General features: G+C 46.2%; 1 protein-coding gene across 12 annotated transcripts in view; it reads left to right on the top strand.

Annotated features, from left to right (window-relative positions):
- CAMTA1 (calmodulin binding transcription activator 1) overlaps nucleotides 1-24,647 on the top strand; it is a 979,133-nt gene that overhangs the window by 447,388 nt on the left and 507,098 nt on the right. For all 12 annotated transcript variants that reach the window (XM_054557106.2, XM_054557095.2, XM_024253799.3 and 9 more), the window contains one exon: nucleotides 19,669-19,804. In XM_054557106.2, the coding sequence (XP_054413081.1) occupies nucleotides 19,669-19,804 (136 nt within the window). The remainder of the gene's footprint in view (nucleotides 1-19,668; nucleotides 19,805-24,647) is intronic.

Below are 24,647 nucleotides of genomic sequence, written 5' to 3'. Positions count from 1 at the left end.
CTTCATAGAGAAGTTGAGCTACAGATAGGTAAAAAGAAGAAAATAGCCCGCGTAGTCCCATGGCTCCCCGATGACCATTGGTGGAAAGTGGGGCCTGGTACTCATGATGACTCACATCCAGATGTTTCTTCTCGGGGTTTTGAGAGGCCGGTTGGGCTGAAGCTCCAAGGACTGACCTGAAGGCCCTGGTGAAGTGTTCCTGGGGCACTTTAACCCCAAGGAGCTCTGAGCAGCCGGAAAACGGGCTGAGGTATGTGGGCCTGTGAAGGACAGGAGCACCCAGAAAGCCGGTTCCTAGGGTGTCCCCCCACCACCCACATCTGGGGAAAGCCCAGTCTGGCCTGGCTCCTGGCCTGGCCCTGAAGCCTAGGTTTGAAATTGTGGCTTAATGATCCACAGCTGCGCTTTTGGTTGCCAGAGCCCTCCTGAAAAACTAAAGAAGGCCTTGGCAATTTGAGAGAGCTCTGGGAAGCAGGAATGAGGCCGGGGTCTGGGGAGGAGGGTGGAAGAGAAAGAAAGAGTCTTTGAGGGCACGGGCAACCCCCAGCTCTGAGCCTGCGCCCTCTCCTGGCTTTCTTGGGCTCCTGGGGGCTGTGGATCTTGGCTGGGCTGCTGCTCTGGGCTGACCCGCCCTCCTGCAAAGCTCTGTGGAAAGCGCCTTACCTGCTTATCTCCTGCCATCTGGAACATCCTCCTGAATCTCTCGGCCTCATCGCCCATCGTCTGTACCAAAAGCCATTCCTCTGAGTCTAGTGTTAGTCCTGGCAGAGTGGCTGCGGTTGGCTGTCTTAGGTGTGGGAGAAAATCGTTGTTCAGCCAAGAAGGAGGTGGAGGGTGGAGGGTTATCCCTCAGGCTCTTCAGCTCGGGAGCCCATGCCGGAGAGATCTGGGAAAGCATCCTTATTTGTTGGCCCAGGTGAAGAGAAGCCAGGCAGGGTAGCCAAGGTGACTCCTGGACCCAGCCCCAGCCCCCGGGAGCCACGCCAGTTGGGGAGATGGCATGACGGACTGGCGCCCGCAATGTCTCTAGGAGCTGGTGGCTGAGGGTGGCTGAGGCCCTCAGGCCTGTCCTGTTGGGGGCACACAGTGGGATCCTCTCTCTCCCTGAACCCAGGGTCACTCAGCACCATGCTCATGGCTGGGGGAACCAGTGTACAGAGGGACCCCCCAGGAGCCTGGGGGGTGTGGCAGCAAATAGAAGCCATGGCTGCATCCAAGGTAGAAGGAGGCCAATTGGGTCACACAGCAAGAGGGACTCCCAACTCAGGGTGCAGTTGAGTCTGATCGTGGGGTGAGATCCCCGGTGGCTGCCTCCCTGAGTAGGATAAGCAGCCCCCGGGGGATCTGCCCAGGCAACCTCCTGGCCCCTTGATGTGGGCCTGAAGCTTGGAAATAGACTGATGGTGTCCAGGCAAGGGCTGAGGAGGAGGATGGCAGGAGAGTCCAGGGAAGCCAAGCAGGCTGGCTCAGGGGGGCATTGCAGGCAATGCGTGACCCCAGAATTCATCACACGCTGGCTTAATGTGTTTGTGTGTGTGTGTGTGTGTGTGTGTGTGTGAGAGAGAGAGAGAGAGAGAGAGGTTTTTTTGTTTTTTTTTTTGAAAGAGTCTCACTCTGTCTCCCAGGCTGGAGTGCAGTGGCATGATCTCGTCTCGGCTCACTGCAACCTCTGCCTCCCAGGTTCAAACAATTCTCCTGTCTCAGTCTCCCAAGTAGCTGGGATTACAGGTGCCCACCACCGTGCCTGGCTAATTTTTGTATTTTTGGTGGAGGCGGGGTTTCACCATATTGGTCAGGCTGGTCTTGAACTTCTGACCTCAGGTGATCCACTCATCTCAGCCTCCCAAAATACTGGGATTACAGGTGTAAGACACTGCACTCGGCCAAGATTTTCAATCAAAGCCGCTATGTGGCCCCGATGAGATGGAGATGACAGGACAGCTCCTCTATGCAGTAGCCAGATCTAGGGCCAAGTGCAGCCTCCCTCGGGTCACTGCTTGGCCTCTGACATGTGCTGTCCTCTTCTGTCAAATGGGGATCTAATCCTACTGAACAGGATTGCGCAGGTTAAAGGAAAGGCTTCTTATAGCGCAAACAAAGCAAGCATGGCCTCTGCCCTCACAGAGACTTCTTGGAGCTCAAACAGAACAAATGTGGCCTCTGCCCTCATGGAGACTCCAGCAGCAGGGATGGCTCAGCCTGCCGAGTTTTGTGATGGGGGTGCATGCGATGCCAGGGAGGACTTGGCTGGGAGACACCACCCATCGGAGGCTGGTTTTGTCCTCCCTGAGGGGGTGGGCCCCGCAGAGAGAGCAGGGCCTGTTAGAAGACTCCAGGGCAGAGGTACTTTCCTGATCCAGGACCCTCCAGCCCTTTGTCCCTGGCCTGTGTGGCTGGGGGACACCACGTGGTTGGCCAGCAGATGCAGGGACAGTTGCCTGGAATCCCAGTCTCAGTGGCTGAGCCAAGGCACCCTGGACTCCCCAGGTGTGGCTGTGCCTGCACAGGGCTGCCCCAGGCTTCTCAGCATGGCTGGCTCTCACTTCCCAGGAGGCACTGACATCTGCCCGTTCATCCCAGTTGTCCTGTTTGCTTTGGAACCAGGAGCATGATTTACGTCCGAGCGCATTTTTATGTTTTGCACCAAAGGTTTTAAACAGTTCCTAGACAAAACAATTCTATTTTAATGCACAGAATTCCTATCTTGGGTTATCTTCTTTATAGCCATATATGTTTTATTAGTTTATTTTTATTGGCCTAGCTCCTTGCTAGAACATAAGCTCCCTGAGGACCAGGGCACACCTGTGTAGCGCTCTGTTCCCGGTGCCTACCACGGGGCCAGGCACGTAGGGAGTCCCTGGAAACAAGTTGAGAGGGTACACAGACCAGTGTTTGCAGGGCCCAGCTGTTTACGTAGCTCTCCCTTTGCGGCAGCTGCTCTCCGCCCATCTTTCTCTCAATAGTTATGGATTATGGAAAAGAAGAACAAAGCGCATTAAGAGGTTCCCCTACATTTGATTTGAGGAAGTTTTCATCAGAACGGCTCCATTGATTGGCCTTTCGCGTACAGCCTTATTCCCTTCTCACAAAATGAATATTGCCTTGTCTCCTTGAGAAAAATTGATTTCAGCCAGAAAGGAGAAGAGCAAACTCCCTCCTCCTGCTCTTTTTTTTTTTTTTCCTCCCACTGAGACGGAATTTATCTCTTAGGTAGGTGGGGGGGAAACAGGAATAATTGGACCAGAAGCTAATTCCCAGAGATTCATTGTCTCGAAAGCTCCCACCAGAATGTGAGAAGCTTGCCTTGAATTGCATGCTAATGATAAATGACAACTCTAACAGACCGTCACATTGAGATGTTTAGTCCTTCCTGCTAGGAGATGACACATTAATTTTCTCTCAAATTTACATTGGATTCTTAATAAAATATCGGTGTTGGAATATGACAAGTGAGGGGCCACGGAAGCACCAGGCGCCATTTGGGAGGCGTGGACTTCGGCAGGAGGAGACTGCAGTGGGACTGAACATGAGCCGGGTGCTGGGTGGCATTGGAGCAGGGCTCCCATCACTGTGCTGGGATGGGGCTTACGTGACCTGGCTGCACCAAGCAGCAGGAATGGCTGGTCCTCTTTCTTGACTATAGTGTTGAATCCAAAGACAGGTGATGCCATTAATTCTCTCTCATCTTAAACCCCTTTTTCTTTGGCTTGTCACTGACCAAATGCTTTCAGCATAATAAGTGAAGTTTTCTATTTTTAAGAAAAGTTGCTGTTTCTTGATTAATTTGCTCATTTGATGAGGATTTATAGAGTGTTTGCTGTTTACAAGTTACGAAGGTAGAGAGGCAGAAGCAGCAGCCAGACATGCCAAGTCTAAGTGATCATCCCACTTCCCTGCTTCAAAACCTCCAGTCGCTTCCATGCCCTCGAGTGCAATGTTCGGAATTCTCGGAGGACCCACAAAGCCCTGGGATCTAACCCCTCTGGACGTGCCGTTCTCTTTGTCTGGAAGGCGCCTCTCCTCGTTCTTTTTGGCTGACTTTTATTCTCTTTAATCTCTCAGCCTACTATCACTTTTTCAAGGGGCCGGGGAGGTGGGGGTCATAACCTCTCTGCCCCGGTCTGGATGCAGCCTCTCTAGGATGCTGTCAAGTGCCCTCTGCTTTTTCTTCCTTGCGCTTACCGGAGTTGCACTCTCCAGGTTAATTTATGCTGTCTTACATTTTATGCCACATTTGTATTAAGATCGGAGTCCTCGCTTTTCCTTCATTGCTGTTAATACACGTGTACCCCTGGTTAATTCGTGTCTCTCATCACTCTTAGAGTAAAATCCACCCAGTTCAGGAGCCCAGATTACTTGGGGTGAGCCGCTCTCTCGCCCCGTCTCCTGCCCCTACCCTGTTCTCTGCCTGCCAGCCTCTGCCAAGCTTCCTCTCCAGGCCTGGGCCCCACCACACTCTCTACCGAAAGCCCTTCCAGGGAGCCAGCATTCACGTCCTTGCCTTCGCCTCCGCTACCACCCAGATGCTGCGTCCTGGGAGAGGCCTCTCGGTTGCCCATCGCCACTCACTCACAGCTGTTCTCAAACCCACTCGTTCGCCGTCTCTGGTGGTTCCCCTTTCCCTCCTGCAGCTCTGGGGTCTGCCCAGGGAGGGCCTCTGTGCGTCATTGTTCTTCCTACCCGACTGCAAGCTGTGCAGAGGCAGGGCTGTGGTACCCTCAGCACCCCGCATGAATGCTCGGCCGTGATAGCTGCTCAGTAAATATTAACTGGACAGATCAGTGAACGTCAGCGTAGAGTTTCAAGCCGAGGCCCTGGGAGCCCTAGGAAGGTGCCATGAAGGAGGCGTTCCTCCAGTCTTGCTCTGGAGCGAGTCTTGGTCATTACCATCTCTCCGAATGGGCAGCCTCTTCTTTTCAGGGACCTCCAGAGACAATTTATGTGAACAAACTGTGGTTTAACGATCTTGGGAAATATAAGTTGACTTTTTTCTTTTTTGACAGTCTCGCTTTGTCACCCAAGCTGGAGTGCAGTGGTGTGATCATAGCTCACTGCAACCTCTACTTCCCAGGTTCAAGCGATTCTTGCACCTCAGCCTCCTGAGTAGCTGAGATTAAAGGCGCCCGCCACCACGCCCGGCTAATTTTTGTATTTTTAGTAGAGACGAGGTTTCACCATGTTGGTCAGGCTGGTCTCAAACTCCTGACCTCAGGTGATCCTCCCGCCTCAGCCTCCCAAAGTGCTGGGATTATAGGCGTGAGCCACCGTGCCCAGCCAAAAATACAAATTGACTTCTGCCTCTGAGTTCTGGAAGCCCTAGCCACCCCTCATCCTGTTCTCAATTCTCCACAAAGGCATCATGGCCCTTAGAGATGGAACCTAGGTGTGTCCCGACCTGCCAGGTTCTCCTCTTGCTTGGCTGTTCGGGGTCAGCCTTCCTAGGGTTATAGTGAGGATTAAATGAGACTGACTGAATGAAGCACTAGCTACAGGATAGTGCCATTGGTTGTCCTTGCTTTTATTCAGAAAAATGAGGCCAGGCACGTGGCTCACCCCTGTAATCCAGTGCTTTGAGAGGCTGAGGCGGGTGGATCATTTGAGACCAGGAGTTCGAAACCAGCCTGGCCAACACGGCGAAACCCCTGTCTCTACTAAAAATACAAAAATCAGCTGGGCGTGTTTGGCGGGCGCCTGTTTTCCCAGCTACTCAGGAGGGTGAGGCAGGAGAATTGCTTGAGCCCAAGAGGTGGAGGTTGCAGTGAGCAGAGATCACGCCATGGCACTCCAGCCCGGGTGACAAAGCGAGACTCTGTCTCCAAAAAAAAAAGAAAAAGAAAAAGAAAAGAAAAGAAAAATGAAAGCATGCGCTGAATCTCTGGGAACGAAGCTCTTCGGAAGCACCAGCTTCTGGGTCCTGCCCATTGAACACAGCAAGAGCAGGAGCAATCACGGCTGTCTCGTGGCTTGTGGGGGGCTTTTAGGCCGACGAATCTATCTAGTCGTTTGTTCTCCGATAAGAAAACCTCTTTTACGATTTTCAATTTGCCCTTATTTTAATGAAAAAAGCTGGGGTTGGACCACCCAAGAAGGAGCTAATCAAATAAAGCAAATTGGTGCTACCTTCTCCTTGTCCTTATTATTCCTATGGCTTTAGCTGGAATTTATTATGAGAAGCAATTGGTTTTCATATCTGGCAGATTGCAGCCTGGGCCGGGCCTGTCAGCCTTCTCTTCCCCCTCTTTCCATAAATAGCTGAGAGTGGCCGGGCTGCGGGGTGTGGGGGAGGACACGGAATGCTTGTAACCAGTTTTCTTGCTCCTTGTCCCCCAAATCGTGAAGACCCCTGTAAACAAGTCAGAAGAAGTCTCCAGGTTGAAAGTTAATAAGCCAGTTCCTTCCCGTGAGATTCGGGCCGTCGCCGTGGCCTCTTGAGGTTCCGTGTGGCGTCCTGTCAACCTTGCTATGTGCAAGGCATCAATTACTGCCCTCGCTGGGTTTGTGTGAGGGAGAGATAAGCAGAGGAGACGTTCCTTCATCACACTTTTTCCCTCCCCTTGCAACAAAAGGAAGAACTACAATTTAAATCAGGCTCAGCCCACCCTTGCTCTGTATGAAGTGTTTCGCCATGGGCAGTTCTCGGGCTCCCCAAAGTACTATGAGTTGTTGTGACTATAGAAGGGGAGGGGTAGCTGGGGCGTGCCAGGGATTTGGAACAAGACATCAGGAGGGGGTGCAGTGGGGCAATTCCCTGGTTCTCCCCTTACCGGCTGTGCGACGTTAGGGAAGTTACTTCTCTTCTCTGTGCCCCAAGCCTTCTCACCCTGTAAAATGAAGATAGCAATACCCAGCTACTAAAGTGACTGTCAGATTAAAATGAAACATGGGTGTAAAGGGCCCTCTCCGGCACCTGGCACAAGGTCCATGCAGAATACATGGCAGCTCTTCTCGTGATCGCAGTTGTCCTGGTTGTTATTGACATTCTAGTCCAGGCCACGTACCTCTAATGGTGCATGGAAATCAGGCCATTCCATGTTGGAAAGATCAGAAAGAAAGCTGCAGGTGCATGAAATATGTAAGCTGCAATAAAGGGTGACATTTCTCATTTTCCAGCTGCCCACTGAACAGAGATTCAGCACTGGCCTCAGGAATAGTGTCCACTCTTCTAGGACACTGCAGGCCCTGTCTTGTCACAGGAGCCTGATTGACATTTGGGGTCAGGGCTGGGAGGCAGTTGGAACTGCATGAACTGCCTTTCCCTCCAGCGAGGCCCTTTCCTGTGCCTTGTGGCAGGAGCGATAGGACCAAAGGCATTGGGAAGAAACAGCGGAGCTGACCTAAGGTTTGGGTTCCAGCTGGAAAATAGTTCTTTAGAAGCCATCCAGATACTGTTCCTGGAGTCCCACTGGGAACTGGGACATCATCTGTTCTTAAAGGGGTGCTGCAAGTAACAGATCTTATGAATTCAGAGGAGCAATAGCCAGTCAACCTGAACAGAGCTTATTGCACAAAATCTGCTGCCTCCGGGCCAGGGCTGGGGGAATGGGCTGACAGGAGAAAGATCCACCGCAAGTCCACGGATCGCTGGAATAACAGGCTGGGTCTCAGTTGTCTGCACAGATGAAATTGGTGGTTGTTGAGGTCCTGGAAATGATCAGTTAGTGACAGAGAAAGTGGGGGTTTGAGGGAGAGGGGCCATGAACCAGACCTGTTTTGGATGCATTGATTTCTAAAGCAAGATGCTGGAAAGAGTGTCCACACTTTTTATTTTGCAGAATTAACCTAGTCTTCGATTCAATCCCCAGTTGCTCCATAAATTTCTACTTAATATCCACACGCAAAACGTCTCAAGAACACGTCACCCCTCTGATCTTCAGTTATTAATCATCTTTTATCTTCCTAATTTGAAAAATATCACTCCCTAAAGTGATAGGTGAGTCTGTGAGCTGCAAGTGTTTGGGGATGGCCTCTCCCATGGGTGGGTTTGCTGGCTACACCTTACAATGCACCATTTTATTACTTTCTCAGTCCCCTCATTGTTACTCCCCACAGAGGAACCCTACAAAAAGAGGACAAGTCTGTTAGTTACAGAGAACATGTGCTGTATGACAGGCAGCACACCGGGCACCTTACACACATCCTATTCACTAAAACAGAGAGACCAAGTAATTTGTTCAAGATCACACAGCTGTTAAGGAGCTGAGCTAAAATTTAAGATACAACCTAGATCTCACTCTAAATCTCATAATCTTCTTTTAAAAAACATTCTATTATGGAAAAATTTCAAACATGTACAAATATAAACAGACTAGCGTAATGAATTCCCATATATGTATCATTCAACTTTAATATGGTCAGTCTTATTTCTTTTTCTTTTTTAAAGCGAAAACATTTTATTATGGAAATACTGGATGGTTTTATAGGATTCAAAGGGAGAGATACATCTGAAGCTTGGGCACAAAATGGCAACAGGGATGAGACTCAGTGGTTTAGAGCAAATGGGCTGAAGTCAGATAGTCTGGATTTGAATGTTGACTCTCACACTTACTAGTCCTCTGACCTTGAAAATTTGCTTAACCACTCAGTGTACTCAACTCTAAAATGGATGTAAGAGCAGTGCTTCCTCATAGGTGGCTCTGAGCATTAAGCAGTTAATGCACGTGAAGAATAGAACATGGAATGACCAAGACTCGCTCCAGAGCAAGACTGGAGGAATTCCTCCATGGCTCCTTCCCAGGGCTCCCAGGGGCTCAGCTGGAAACTCTACGCTGATGTTCACTGATTTGTTCAGTTAATATTTACTGAGCAGGGCTGGGTGCGGTGGCTCACACCTATAATCCCAGCACTTTGGGAGGCTGAGGCAGGCAGATCATCTGAGGTCAGGAGTTCAAGACCAGCCTGACCAACATGGTGAAACACCGTCTCTACTAAAAATACAAAAATTAGTGGGGTGTGGAGCATGCACCTGTAATCCCAGCTTCCAGGGAGGCTGAGGCAGGAGAATTGCTTGAACCTGGGAGGTGCAAGTTGCAGTGAGCCAAGATCTTGCCATTGCACTCCAGTCTGGGTGACAGAGCGAGACTCCATCTCAAAACAAAACAAAATATATTTACTGAGCAGCTATTGTGGCCAAGCATTCACGCGGCATGCCGTGGGTGCCACAGCCCTGCCTCTGCACAGCTTGCAGTCCAGTGGGGAGGAAGGACAGTTTTATATCAGTGCCCGCTATTTGGTAAGCACTCAATAATTGTTGGTTCTTTGAATTCTTATTGTTATTATATCGTGGTCAGTCTTATTTCATCCATACTCTCCCATTCCTTCCCTCAACATTATTTGGAAGCATCTCTCAGACACTGTATAATTTCATCAGTAAATATTTCAGTATACTTCTCTAAAAGATAAGTTCTCTTTTAAAAAATACTTCTGTACTACACTGATCACTGTTACAAATGAATAATAATTCTAAATCTCATTACATACCCAGTCACTGGTCAACATTTCGGTTGTTTCACAAATGCCATCTTTCATTTTACAGTTTGTTTGGCTCAGCCAGTATCCAAGTAAGGTCTACATATTGCAATTGGTTGATTATTTCTTTGAGTTTTTCAGTCTATATGTTCTCATTCCAGCACACTCCTGCTCTTTTTTTCTCTCTTACTTACTCATTCTTCCTCAGAGAATTGGTTAAAGAAGCCAAGTCATTCGCTCTGTAGAGTCTTCCATAGTCTGGATTTTGCTGACTGTATCCCCATGGCATCATTTACCATACCATGTCCCAGCGCCCTCTGCAGATTGTAGAAAGTGGAGGTTAGAGCAAGAGTTCTCAATAGCTTCAAGGTCAAGTTTTTTTGTTTTTTGTTTTTTTTTGCAGCAAAATGTACTTCCATCAGGGGATCTCTTAGTCCATTTGTGTTGCTATAATGGAGTACTACAGACTGGGTAATTTATAAACAATAGAAGTTTATTTGGCTCATGGTTCTGGAGGCTGGGAAGTTCAGGAGCATGGTACCTGGTGAGGGCATTTGTGCTACATCTTCCCGTGGTGGAAGGTGGAAGGGCAGGAGAGGGCAAGAATGAGAGAATGAGAATGAGAGAGGAGGAGGGGGCCACCAGACTCACTTTTATTAAAAAAAAAAAAAAAGCCAACCCTGTAATAACTAACTCACTCCCAAGATAATGACATTAATCCATTCATGACCTAATCATCTCTTATTAGGCCTCACCTCCCAACAGTGTTGTAGTGGGGATTAAGTTTCCAACACATGATCTTTAGGGGGACACATCCAAACCATAGCAGAGGACACGTACTATCTGGTTGTCTCTCTTTTGTGATGTCAGCCACCATTGATGATCCATGCCCAGATCCATTAATTCATTAGGGATTACAAAACAATGATATTTTAATTCTCTCATTTCTTCTTCATTTATTAGCTGGAGTACTTTTATAGAGAAAGTTCTTTCTCCTCCTATTTCATAACTCAAAAAAACAGTTCGTACAGGAAAGGTAGGATACATGCCTAATTCTCCCCTTCTTTTTTTTTTAATTTTTTTTATTTTTCAAAATAATGTATTGGGTCACTAGCATCTTCCAACAATGAGCAATTAGTTTTTTGTTTGTTTGAGGACTATTATGAACTCATGGATTTAAAAATATTTAATGTATTATTTCAGTCAAATGTTGATGTTCAAATTGTCCCATCTTTGGTTAGTGGGAGCCTCTTCAAGTTGGTTCCGGAGTCTTTTTTTTTTTTGATTGAGATGGGGTCTCACTCTGTCACCCAGGCTGGAGTGCAGTGGTGCTATCTCAGTTCACTATAACCTCCGCCTTCTGGGCTCAAGTGATTCTCTCACCTCAGCCTCCTGAGTAGCTGGGACCACAGGCATACGCCAGCACACTTTCTTGTAGAGACAGGGTTTTGCCATGTTGCCCAGGCTGGTCTTGAACTCACGAGCTCAAGCGATCTGCCCTCTTCAGCCTCCCAAACTGCTGAGATTACACACGTGAGCCACCACACCTGGTCTGGAGTCCTTTTCATATTAGCTTAAGTCTTCCATACAGCTAACTTCATACTTAATGATGAAAGACTGTATGCTTCCCCCTAAAATCAGGAACAGGGCAAAGTGTTGATTCTTACCACTTCTGTTCAACATTGGACTGGAGGTGCCAGCCAGTGCAATAAAGCAAGAGAAAGAAAAGCATCCACAATGGGAAGAAGAAAGTGGAGCTACCCTTATTCACAGGTGACTTAATTATATATGTAAACTATCCTAAAGAATCTACAAAAAAATTTACTAGAACTAATAAATAGGTTTAGCAAGGGTCACAGGATAAGATCAACATACAAAATTCAATTGTATTTCTATATAGTACAAATGAACAATCCAAAAATAAATTGAGAAAACAATTTCAATCATAATATCTTCAAAAATAATAAAGTGCATAGGATAAATGTAAGTCACAAAGTGTAAAACCCATATATTGAAAACTACAAAGTCTTAATGAAAGAAATTACAGATTTACCTGGGTAGAAAGACATTCCATGTTCTGCAGTTGAAAGTGGTTGGAAGACTCAATATTGTTAAGATGTCAGTTCTCTCAAAATTGATTTCTAGATTCAGTACAACTCCGATTAAAATTCTAGCAGCCTTTTTTCCTCAGAAATTGTCAAGCTAACCCTAAAATATATATGGAAATACAAAGGACTTAAAATAGCCAATACAGTTTTGAAAAAGAAGAACAAAGTTGGAGGACTTATAGTCCCGGATTTCAAAACTTATTATAAAGCTGCTACAACCAAGATAGATAGTATTGGCATAAAAATAGACAATGGAACACAAGAGAAAGTTCAGAAATAAAATCTTATGTTTATGGTCAATTTATTTTCAACAAAGGTGCAAAAGCAATTCAGTGGAGTTGGGGGTGGAGAAAATAGGCTGTTTAAATTTAAAAAATGGTGCTGGGACAATTGGATATTCAGTGACAAAAATAAACTTGACCTTTACCTCACACCATATGCAAAAATTCACTGAAAATGGATCATGACCTAAATGCAAGAGCTAAAGATATAAAAGTCTTAGAAGAAGACATAAGGCATGTTTATTACCTTGGGTTAGGCAAAGCACCCTTAGATGAGACTAAGTACTATTCATAAAAGAAAAAACTGATAAATTGGAACTTACCAAAGTGGAAAATTTTTACTCTTTTAAAGAAACCATCAAGCCATTAAGAAAAAGAGGAGACAAGTTATGGATTGGGAGAAAGTATTTGCAAATCATATGTCTGATAAAGGACTTGTATCTAGATTATATATAAAGAGTTCTTAAAACTCAAAAAACAAGAAGACAACTCAATTAAAAATAGGCAAGAGATTCAAATAGATTCAATGTCTATCTGAATGGCTAACAAGGACATGAAAAGGTACTCAACATCATTAGTTATTAGGGAAATGCAAATTAAAACCACGATACACTCACTAGGATGCCTATAATCCAAAAGACAGATAATGTCAAACGCTGGGGAGGATGTGGAGAAATTGGAACCCTCCTCCATTCCTAGTGGGAATGAATGGAAAATGGTGCTGCCATGTTGGAAAACAGTCTGGCAGTTTTATTTTTATCTAATAAGATGTAAGTATCTTTCACATATTGTTGCTGGGTTTTGAATCATGGTCAAGAAAGTTTTCTCCACTTTCAGGTTATAGAGAAATTCACCTGTATTTTCTTGTAGAGTAGGTATGATTTTATTTATTACATTGAAATCTCTCTTTAGCATCAGTGCTGCTGTATGATGTGAGGAGTAGACCCGTTTTTGTAATTTCCATGTGCCTTCTAGGTCCCCCAGTTTCACTTATGAAAAACTTGACCCCTTCAGCCAGGCACGGTGGCTCATGCCTGTAATCCCAGCACTTTGGGAGGGTGAGGCGGGCAGATCACAAGGTCAGGAGATCGAGACCATCCTGGCTAACACAGTGAAACCCCGTCTCTACTGAAAATACAAAAATAATAATAATAATAAAATTAGCCGGGCGTGGTGGCGGGCGCCTATAGTCCCAGCTACTTGGGAGGCTGAGGCAGGAGAATGGCGTGAGGCAGGAGAAGGCAGAGCTTGCAGTGAGCCGAGATTGCACCATTGCACTCCAGCCTGGGCGACAAAGCAAGACTCTGTCTCAAAAAGTAAAAAATTAAAAAAAGAAAGAAAAACTTGACTCCTTCTCCCACTGACTTGAGATACCTCCTTGATTGTGTATACTAAATTTGTATGTGTAAGTGGAATTATTTCTGAAATTTCTATTCTGTTCCATTGGCTTGTCTCTGCATATGTAAATTCCATACTTTTTAAGATATAAAAGTTTTCTCATATGTGTTAATAGCTGGTAACACTAACCCCTATGCCTTGGTCTTCTTTTGGGAGGTTTATTTGGCTATTCTTAGTGCTTCTTCCTTTCAAATAAACTTTACAATAAAATGTTCTAGATCCAGAAAAAAAATTCCTGATGGGATTCTCATTGTTATGACATCACATTTATAAATTAACTTGGGTTTTCTTCTAGGGCTTTTATGGTTTTAGGTCTAACATGTAAGTCTTTAATCCATCTTGAATTAATTTTTGTATAAGGTGTAAGGAAGGGATCCAGTTTCAGCTTTCTACATATGGCTAGCCAGTTTTCCCAGCACCATTTATTAAATAGGGAATCCTTTCCTCATTTCTTGTTTTTGTCAGGTTTGTCAAAGATCAGATAGTTGTAGATATGTGACATTATTTCTGAGGGCTCTGTTCAGTTCCATTGATCTATATCTCTGTTTTGGTACCAGTACCATGCTGTTTTGGTTACTGTAGCCTTGTAGTATAGTTTGAAGTCAGGTAACGTGATGCCTTCAGCTTTGTTCTTTTGGCTTAGGATTGACCTGGCAATGTGGGCTCTTTTTTGGTTCCATATGAACTTTAAAGTAGTTTTTTCCAATTCTGTGAAGAAAGTCATTGGTAGCTCGATGGGGATGGCATTGCATCTATAAATTTTTCAGGACATAGGCATGGGCAAGGACTTCATGTCTAAAACGCCAAAAGCAATTGCAACAAAAGCCAAAATTGACAAATGGGATCTCATTAAACTAAAGAGCTTCTGCACAGCAAAAGAAACCACCATCAGAGTGAACAGGCAACCTACAGAATGGGAGAAAATTTTTGCAACCTACTCATCTGACAAAGGGCTAATATCCAGAATCTACAATGAACTCAAACAAATTTACAAGAAAAAAACAAACAACCCCATCAAAAAGTGGGCAAAGGATATAAACAGACACTTCTCAAAAGAAGACATTTATGCAGCCAAAAACCACATGAAAAAATGCTCATCATCACTGGCCATCAGAGAAATGCAAATCAAAACCACAATGAGATACCATCTCACACCAGTTAGAATGGCAATCATTAAAAAGTCAGGAAGCAACAGGTGCTGGAGAGGATGTGGAGAAATAGGAACACTTTTACACTGTTAGTGGGACTGTAAACTAGTTCAACCATTGTGGAAGTCAGTGTGGCGATTCCTCAGGGATCTAGAACTAGAAATACCATTTGACCCAGCCATCCCATTACTGGGTATATACCCAAAGGATTATAAATCATGCTGCTATAAAGACACATGCACATGTATGTTTACTGCGGCATTATTCACGATAGCAAAGACTTGGAACCAACCCAAATGTCCAACAATGATAGACTGGATTAAGAAAATGTGGCACATATACACCATGGAATACTATGCAGCCATAAAATATGATGAATTCATGTCCTTTGTAGGGACATGGATGAAGCTGGAAACCATCATTCTCAGCAAACTATCGCAAGGACAAAAAACCAAACACTGCATGTTCTTACTCATAGGTGGAAACCGAACAATGAGAGCCCATGGACACAGGAAGGGGAACATCACACACCAGGGACTGTTGTGGGGTCGGGGGAGGGGGGAGGGATAGCATTAGGAGATATTCCTAATGCTAAATGATGAGTTAATGGGTGCAGCACACCAACATGGTACATATATACATATGTAACAAACCTGCACGTTGTGCACATGTACCCTAAAACTTGAAGTATAATAATAATAATAATAATAAAAATAAATAAATAAATAAATTAATTAATTAATTAACTTGGGAAGGTTGACATTTTAATGATCGTAACTCTACCTAACCAAGACATGTTTTTGCATGAATCAAAACCTACTCTTGTGTCTGTTAGAATATTTTTAGAGTTTTTCTTTTAGGTTTTGGGAATTTCTTGTTAAATGTATGCCTAGGCATTTAATTTTGTTTTTCTATAGTAAATGGGGACTTCTGTCATTTCATCAATCTATCAAGTCAATAGTTTATATTTTAATTATCTAGCCAAGATATATATATATATGTGTATATATATATACACACACACACACACATACGTACATACACACACATACATACAACGTCTATAAGCTATTGGCTGATAATCTGTAAGCCAATAGCATATAGATGTTTTATATATTTCTATCTTATATATAATATATATTATACAGTCTTACTCTGTGTAATCTACGCAGTCTTACTGAGACTGTATTATATATATAATACATATAACAGATAGATCTTATAGAAGATGTATCTATAAGCCAATAGCTTATAGATATTATATATATATTATATCTTTCTTGGCTAGATAATTAAAATATAAGCTAACTTTATACCCGTTTCTTTACTGTTATAATTTGTAGTAGGTTTACATTGATCCCATGACCTTTTTGCCATGTTGCACTGAGCACTATTGGTTTTGCTCGCTATTAGTCTCTTAGATAAAAGGTTTCCTTGGCTAGAAACCTCCCTAGTGAGAATAAAGCTCCCTGTTGTCCTCGTATTTTTCTTGACATGCCTCTGCACGCTGCAGTGGAGGCCTCGGAAAGTTTCCGTGTGGCTGTCTCACACCATCAGCCTTCGTTCAGCTTCCCCAGAAGGAGATCCCGAGATGAAGACTTGAGTGTGGGCAGTTTATCCGAGAAGCCATCCCAGGAAACACCAGTCAGGGCATGTGGAAGTGAAAGAGGAGGAGGAGGAATGCAAATGAAGGGCCATTCCCCCTGCAAGTCACCACTGTGGGAACTGGAGCTTACAAGCAGAGGGGAGTTTCACATAGAGCACTCAGAGCGACCCCCTCCACCGGGCAGGGAGGCCTGAGATTGCCCCAGAGTGACGCCAGCCAAAGGGAAAGGCAGCCTGGGATTCACCCACCAAATCCCTGTCCATCGGGTAAGGGATGCTTTCAGGGCAGTAATGATCACCCAGCAGGTAGAGCAGAATGGAGACTGCCCCACAGCCTGTGCTAGCTCAGCAGCCTTAGGGGCAACTCTGGAATCGGACCAACTCAGCGTGTATCCTGCCTGAACGCTTGTGGGTAGAATGGTTTGATTATATGCTGGGAATGATAATAATACCTACCTCATAGGGTGGGTGCAAGGATGCAAATAATATGGGTCATAGTTATGGGTTATAGGTATAGGTACGGATATAGATTTAGGTGTAGATGATACAGACATGCAAGTGGTGTGCTCCACCGGCACCGGGCACACAGTAAGTCATCAATAACTAGAAGTGGGTGGCGTTATTAAGCCGCAGGGCTTCCATGCCTGCTCCACGAAGCTTCTGTTATCCTCTCTGTCTGCAATTCCATTCCTGTTTTCCTGCTCTTCTTGTGGGGAGGGGGGCTATCTTTTATGCCATCACGAAGTGTGTTAAAGCCCTCCCTGACTGGGCCCTGTGGTCTAGCCCACCTGTCATTCGTCCCAGAGCAGGACCCCACTTCCCTCCTCCTTCCTCTGATCCCTTCCCACCAGCTCTGACTTGCTTTTTTTTTTGAGATGCTCTGTCACCCAGGCTGGAGTGCAGTGGCACAATCTCAGCTCAGTGCAACCTCTGCCTCCCGGGTTCAAAAGATTCTCCTGCCTCAGCCTCCCAAGCAGCTGGAATTATAGGCACCTGCCACCTTGTCAGGCTAATTTTTTGTATTTGTAGTAGAGACGGGGTTTCACCATGTTGGCCAGGCTGGTTCCAAACTCCTGTCCTCAAGTGATCCACCTGCCTCGGCCTCCCAAAGTGCTGGGTCTGACTTGCTTTTGATTCTTTTCTGGGACGGCAGTACGGCCTCATTTTCTTTGCCTTGGGGGGCACGTGGGCCCTTCTGCAGCCTGTCTTTCCCCTTTGCTGTTCCTAGGACCCTGAGTTGTGGTAAGGGCCTTCCCCATCACACAGAGCCAAACAAGTTCTAATAAAATCAGATTGGTGGATTAAACACTATTAGGTTGCTCATTATTGCAAGTTAAAATGATGATTCCATTTATTAAGGCCATTTAAGCTGGACACTTAAGTTCCCTGTGGGATTGTATCCTGCTGAAAGTGCCAGATGTCAGGGCTACTCTCAGAATGCCAAAGGGCGGATCACTGGAGGAAGGTGGGTTTCCTAGGGTGAGGGCAGTTGTGATTCTGACTGTGTACATGACAGTGTTTGAGAGAGTCCTCTCTCTGTGGGTCGTACCACTTACGATGTGGGAATGGTTTGCCTGAGGACACTGCTGAGGTTATTAGTCATATTTAGAAAGGGCAAGGGATGGAACAAATCACAATTCATGTCTTAGCTCACGAGAGGCTGGATTGGATCAACGTCGGGTCTTCTGTGGATGGAGCATCTTCATTCTCCAGTCACAGAAAACCCATCCACAGAAGAAGACCTGGCATTGGGTCTTTTGGAGCCAATTTTTGGAGAGAATAAGCCACACACAGAGCCTGTCTGTTTGATTAAACAAGTTCCCCTGCTTATTCCTTAGGCAGTGGTCCTAAGCACAGTCCGTGGACCTCCGTGGACCTCAGGCACCTTCTAATGGGTCTTTCAGGGGTGGGGAGGGCTTACAGCACTGTGAAGATTAAGGACAAACATCTAGAGAGGGGCTGAAGTGGGAAGAGGCTGACATCGTTTGTCCCACATGTGAGCCTACCTGCCATTTAGAAATGGAAGTGAATTGTAAGGTTTCCAATGCAGACTTTTAAGCGGGAGACAGATACCGGTGGGTGACAGCATTGTGACAAGCGTGTGGAGCCATTTCCTGATTGTTTTAGTCGGTACAGACTTAGGGAGGAAACCAACACTGACACAAACCAATTGCGCCCTGATCGGGAAACAATGAAGTATCGGGAGTCACTGTTGAAAGTCTGTAATTTCCAGCAGAATTGCTGTTTAGTCATCATATTGCGGCTGAATGACATACTCGGGCTGGGTGGAAACTACAATTAGCTGCAGTCACCCTGGTGGGACTGTTTTTTCCCCACAGACAATAGAATATGAAGCCATCAACAGCCAATGTTCTGTGCCGCTTGTGAAGTGGCCCATTGTTTGTAGCAAGAAGAAAAGAAAGGGGCTGGAGGGTCTTGCCCCAGCCCTGCGGGGGACAGATGGCTGACTTATGGTTTCCTCGACTCCGCTGTAGCAGAGAAACATACAAGCCAGGCTGAAGAAGCCACTTCATTTGCCTTATTTGTGTAAAGAGCTCTGTGGCCGTGGCTGAGAGTGAGGTGGCAAGCCTGCGCTGGCCTCGTGGTGCACAGAATCGCTGGCATTCCTCTTCCCCTGTTGCACGTTCAGGTGCAGAGTGGCGCAGCACTGCATGGCGTGCTGCTAGATTTTGGGGGAGTCTTCCTTGAGATTGGATCTGCCCACAGCTACTGAAACCTTATTCTGAAAGTGGTTTACCACAGCACTTGCCCTCAGCTGCTAGAGGGGTTTAGTTCTTTCTCTCCTTGGGGTTTCCAAACCCAAATATGTGACCTGACCACCACATCTGCAGATATGCAGTCATCAGCCTCTCCTCTCTGTGGTGGATGCATGTTTTCTTTTTGGAAAATTCAAGGTTCTTTATCTTTTTCATCATCACAGGAATGACCATCTAACTCTTAGCATTTAGTGAGCAGGCCACTATTTCCCTGAGATACTCTGGCTGTGGACTGAATAGATGACTTTACCTGGCAGCATCTGAGACCCCTGACAGCTGAAGCCCAAATGGGAAAGAATCGGGTACTTAGCTTACTTGAGAAGCAAGACCGCAGATGCTCTTTCGTATCTAGCAGTAATCTAAATACAGGCAATGAACCAACAGCATTTGGTCTCGGTGAATAGCTCTGCCGTTGGTCTGTTCTTAACATAGTCATCTAGCGTCTGCGTTAAACTTATTTATTTCCTAATGCTGGGTGATGGATTAAAAGATGTGTAGAAAATCCTTCCACAAGAGATAAGATATTGCAGGCTGCCATGACACCCCTGGCTCTTTTTGCTTTCTGTCTCTGTTTTGCCTACTTTTCAGTGCAGAGCTCAGGCCCCCACATCGTATATCCTGATTACTTTGTGGTTATTACTGAGGGGATGTCTTTTAAGCCTATCATTGACACATTTAATTCATTAGGTACCAAATCCAAAGCAAATTTTGGCTGGCCATAAAACATGGTTAATCCAGGGAGCTGCAATAAAAGGTGAAAAATTATGTTCCAGCAAATGTGGAATATTGCTTTTCTGTAGAGACTTTTACTGGTCGACGATATCTTTCTTCATAAATTTTTCTTCTACTTGGTGCTCTTGGTAACTTAACCATTTGTTGTTTCCAGACCACAGAATGGCTCAATGATACTCTACAACAGGAAGAAAGTGAAATACAGGAAAGATGGGTATTGCTGGAAAAAGAGGAAAGATGGGAAAACGACCAGAGAGGACCACATGAAACTCAAGGTCCAGGGAGTGGAGGTAAACAGCAGAAAAGGTTCCCTTGGTGCACAAATGTCATTTGCAGGCTGCAGTGGAGAATGGAATTGCTTGGAGTAATTTGATGCGAGTCACCTCTGTCCAAAGAATTTTTGTTTGCCAAGACCCTGGTTTTTGCTTTTGTTTCGTTTTTCTACCTTCTTACCCTATAGTCTCCATTCAAGTTTTCAGTGAAACTGGATTGAACTAAAGCATTCCTGTTTCTTGGGAGTCATTGCTATATAGATGGGGATTTGCAAGGTTCCTGTGGACTCATTTGTTGTATTTATCACGGAAGAGCCTCTGGATGCATTGAGAGTTTGCAAAGTGTCAGGGAAGAGGGGAGGCAGCGTAAGGAACTTCCCTCTTGAGGTGACCCTGGCCTCCCCCTGCCAAGCTGGCAGGCCCCCCACAGAGCCTGGCTTCACCCCTCCACCGACAAACCCTGGGTGTGTCAGCCTTAATAGAGGTTTGAGATCATTAGATGGGATCACAGGTGTGCATGATTCTTGCATGGTTGGGGTCCTGCAGAAGCATCTTGGGATCTTGGGCTGACTTCGGGTTTTGGCCCTTGGGTAAAGACTGGTTTCCTTGCCGTTGTTTTCACCCCACAGGCTCTCAACCTTGGGCAGCCATGGAGAAGTTCCCTTATTCCTCTTTGCCATTGTTTGAGGGCCCGAGCCATGTGTCACAGCCGTAGAGGGGGAGGGCATGAGTCAAGGTGAAGTCTTGGCCTGCTAGTTAACTAGTATCCACTTCCCTGCGTTCCTTACTGGTCCTGGGAAGGAACTTCCCCTGGGAATAGGGAAGGCACCACCTTGGGCCCGGAGCTGAGAAGCTGGCTCGTGATCCACCTGTTATTTCAAACGGGTCAAAGAGAGGCGTTCTGGAGTCTGTTGGTGTGTTGAGTTTGCAAGCATACTGGATGGATAGCTGGGACCATAAACCCACTTGAATTCAATGTGTTGCCCTTCCACGCCAATGTTTTTTGTGACGTGCTTTGTCATCATGTGCTTTTATGGCTGTTAAAAATAGCATCAAATGGCCTGTATTATATGACCTTACAGAGAGATGACTTTTGTTTTATGTTTTTTTTTTTAAATACCTAATAACAATGCTTTATGGAGATACACAAAGAAAAGCCTCTATCCAAGAAATTCCAGTTCCTGCACTCTCCTGTGCTCAGTGTTTGCACAGTGTGGTTTAATTGACTGCACAGAACATTAAAATGCAGATTACCCCAAACGCATTGCTCTGGGCGCACCTCTAAGACTGTGACCGGTGATTGTACAAACACATTAGCCATCATTGCAGGGAGCCAAAGGAGGCAGGGCTTGGTTCTTCCTGGGAGGACCCTCATCTCCTACACTGGAGGAACAGGTAGAGAGTGAGGCACGACTGGGTGGGGCCCCTGAACAACGAGACTGCTAGCACTGGGAATAATAAGGCTGCAGGAATTCAAACTGAAAGTCACAGCAGCTCCTGTGCCCGTAGGCCCCTGGTATATTTCATCTTTAGTAATACGTAAATCAGGAACTTCTGCTTGTGAGTAACAGCAGGGTGGAATTCTTCCTCAGCAGCAGCTGAGAAGCCGAGGGGAAAAAACAACCCACAGTGTTCGTTTTCTTTCCTCATGTTATAAATTAGAATTGTCACTGGATGGAATCAGAGTGATTTGTGGCTATTTGTAGGCCATATTTATGTTTGGAGTTATTTGTGTGCTTATACTTGCAGGCAACAGTCTGTCCTCTCAGAACTTTGGGAAAGGGAGACGGGCAGGATTGGGGGGGCGGTTTCCATGACCTCCTAACATGGATGGCAGTGTGGGCAGTGGGAAGAGATGGCGACACAATGCTTGCTTTAGGTTCTCAGAGAGAAGCCACCTACTATGATGCATTATATGGTGGCCGTGCCCGTGAGCTCAGCGAGTTCACTGCTGAGCCACTCAGCAGATATCGACCCTGTGTGCCTACTTTGTGCAAGGCACTATGGTGTCTGCAGAGAGAATAGGAGTCATGTTCTCTGCCCCACGGACTCATGGTCAAGTTGAAGAGACTTGACGTACATGAGGGTCATCAATAGTGCTGAGAGGCAGAGCAGCCTGGGCTTTTATGATAAGCATCCTGGGAGTGCAGAGTGGGCTGGAATGGTCAGAGACACTTCCTAGGTCAGATGGGATACAAGCTGAGCCCTTAAAGTCGGGTGGGACTCTATGTGTGTGTGTGTGTGTGTGTGTATTTGTGTGTGTGTGTATGTGCGATTTACATATTGTTTGCAGTTTACCTTTTCCACTCTGCATTGTGGTCTGAGCTGTGTCTATGTTGGTATTGAGGTCTCTTCATCCCTTTTCACAATCCTGTAGCATTCTACTATATAAACACTTGAGCCATTTCCCTGGCCATAGTCCCCACTTTAGATTCCTTTCAGTTTTTTAGCATTATAAATAACACTTCAGTAAGTGTTCTTATACATGTCTTTTTGGGCACATAGGCAACCTGGACCCAGAATTTCTGGGTTACAAGGTCTGAGCATGTTCAGTTTATTAGATACTGCCTTATGGCTGCATAATTACATGCCCACCAGAACTGGAGATTACAGTTTTCCCCACGTCCTCTCACTTATTGGTAGATGAGAGATGGTACCCCCTTTTATTTGAATTTGAGTTTGTCTTAATTATTAGTGAGGATGAGTGCCTTCTTATGTTAATGGGAGCCTGTTGCTATGAATAGTCTACCATGGGCATGAACATGGATTTTTAAACAGCCCTGAAGAAGGCCTTTTCAGACAAGATCAACCCCCACATCTCACCAGCATTTCTGCCGCATTACCTCTGATTTGGACCAAGGGCGGGGAAGCCCAGGGTGTGTGCTCTGGCACAGTGGGTGGTTGGTCCTTTCCACCAGGAAATTGCAACAGGGATTTCCATGGGGCTTTGTACCTCACAGGAGAGGGGGCTTCTGAGTTTGGACTCTGCATCCTTCTTTGGTGGATTCAATCAGGCAGTTCCCATAGACTCAGCATCTTCATCATGCCGGGCACGGCGCCAGCCAGCTACTCTTCTGCTGGTTGGGGTGGACAGTCCCGCACAGGGTCTTGGAGCTGTGATTTTTCTACCACCGGAGCTGTTTTCGTCAGTTCAGGGGCATGATAAAGATATTTGGATCTAACGTTTAACATATCACTTGCTATAAGCCTTCCCTGAGGCCAGGAAAACTTCCAGCCCTGTTTATGGAACGGTTCAGCCATCTCGTTTCTTTTGTTCTCAGAGGCTGGGGCCCTCTGTACACACGGCAACTCAAAGGCACATTGATTTTCTCAGCCAGGCACAGGATGGGGGCAGCTGCTTTTGAAGCTGACGAGCTGTTAGGTCCATGATTAGTTGTCTTGTCTGCAAGCCAAGAAGAAGCTAGCTCGATAAGGTTTCCAGGGATGACAAAGGTTGGCAGGAAGGAAAAAGAGGGTGGTTGCGATGTCACTGTTTCAGGAGATGAAATCTCAGCAGGTCTGGAGTTGGCCCTGCACCCCATACAGATTTATGCCAGCTTCTTTGGTGCCTGACAGTGTGGAGGAGCTTTGGGAGTGGGAGACTCTCAGAGAGCAAAGTGCTGGATGTGAAGCATCACCCTGGTTCCGGGGTCACTGCAGCTTTGTGGTCGGATGAGCTGAGGGAGGTTAGTCAGAGGTGATGCTGTTCTCTGGGCCGTGCTGGAAGAATTCCTTCCAAGTTCATGATACTTTTCTCTGGCCCCAGAAGCTTGCGGGGCTGCCTTAGGTCCTGTGTCCACATCTCTCTGCTGAGTGTGCTGGGTGTCCCAGAACCCAAGGCAGCTCTGGGCTCTTGTCATCTCCAATTTCTTTGCTGCTGGGTTCCTACAACAGATGGGAGCCACACAATTACTACTGGGACAGTCATGGGCTTACACATTTCCTATATATCAGGTATACCATCTCATTGAATCCTCATAAACATATCCATGCAACGTACGTGGTATTATACCCATTTTATAGATGGAGAGATTGAACCTCAGAGAGGGTGTCTCTTGCCCTACGTCATACCTCAGTCAGTGGCAGAGCTGGTACTTGAGCCTGGGTCTGCTTGGTTCTAAAGCTCAAGCTCTTGCCCTTTTATCAGTTCCTTCTGGGTACTCAGGTGGGGCCTGTAGACTTTTCAGATGAAGTCAGCACCTGTTTATTTAGCACACATCCTTCCTTCATCCACTGGGGATTGGAGGCTTTCTATCCACCTAGTATGGCAATAGGTGCTGGGATGCGGTGATGTAAAGAGAACGCGTGGTCCCCTATCTCATGGGGAGACTAAAAAAATCAATCATGCAACCCTGATGCAGGGTTTTGAGGGCTGGGATAGAATTACAAGGCCCTGTGTGGGGGATGCAGGAGGGGAACCTGAGGCCGACTTGGCCTGAAGGAAGTGACATGAGCATAAGGAAGTGGGGCGCAGTGGGAGCCGGTCAAGTGATGGAGGAGGGCTGGGAAATATCAATGAATAGAGTTTGTTGAGAATCAGCAAAGTGATTTGAAGCAACAGGCAGCCAGAATCGTGATGGGTCAGTATTTCCCCCAGGCCTATCCAGACCAGGTCTTATCCTCCTAGCAACGCGGCCCTGTCTGCTCTTAAGGCGTGACTTGCCATGGATGTTCTGCCTTCGGAACCAGTGGGTGGTCACGGCACAGAGGCTGTTGGTTTCATGGCGGTCGTATGCACCGAGACAGCCCTCTCCACTGAGCCTGTTCTGTGGTAGAAGGAACCCCCTGGCCTGGACCATCTTGGGGTGGAAACACCAGCCCCTCACGTCTGATTGTCATTTTCAGATGTGAAGAGAACACG

This window comes from Pongo abelii, chromosome 1 (assembly GCF_028885655.2).
Source record: "Pongo abelii isolate AG06213 chromosome 1, NHGRI_mPonAbe1-v2.0_pri, whole genome shotgun sequence".
Taxonomy (NCBI): domain Eukaryota; kingdom Metazoa; phylum Chordata; class Mammalia; order Primates; family Hominidae; genus Pongo; species Pongo abelii.
This window is presented reverse-complemented; position numbering and strand designations above follow the sequence as displayed.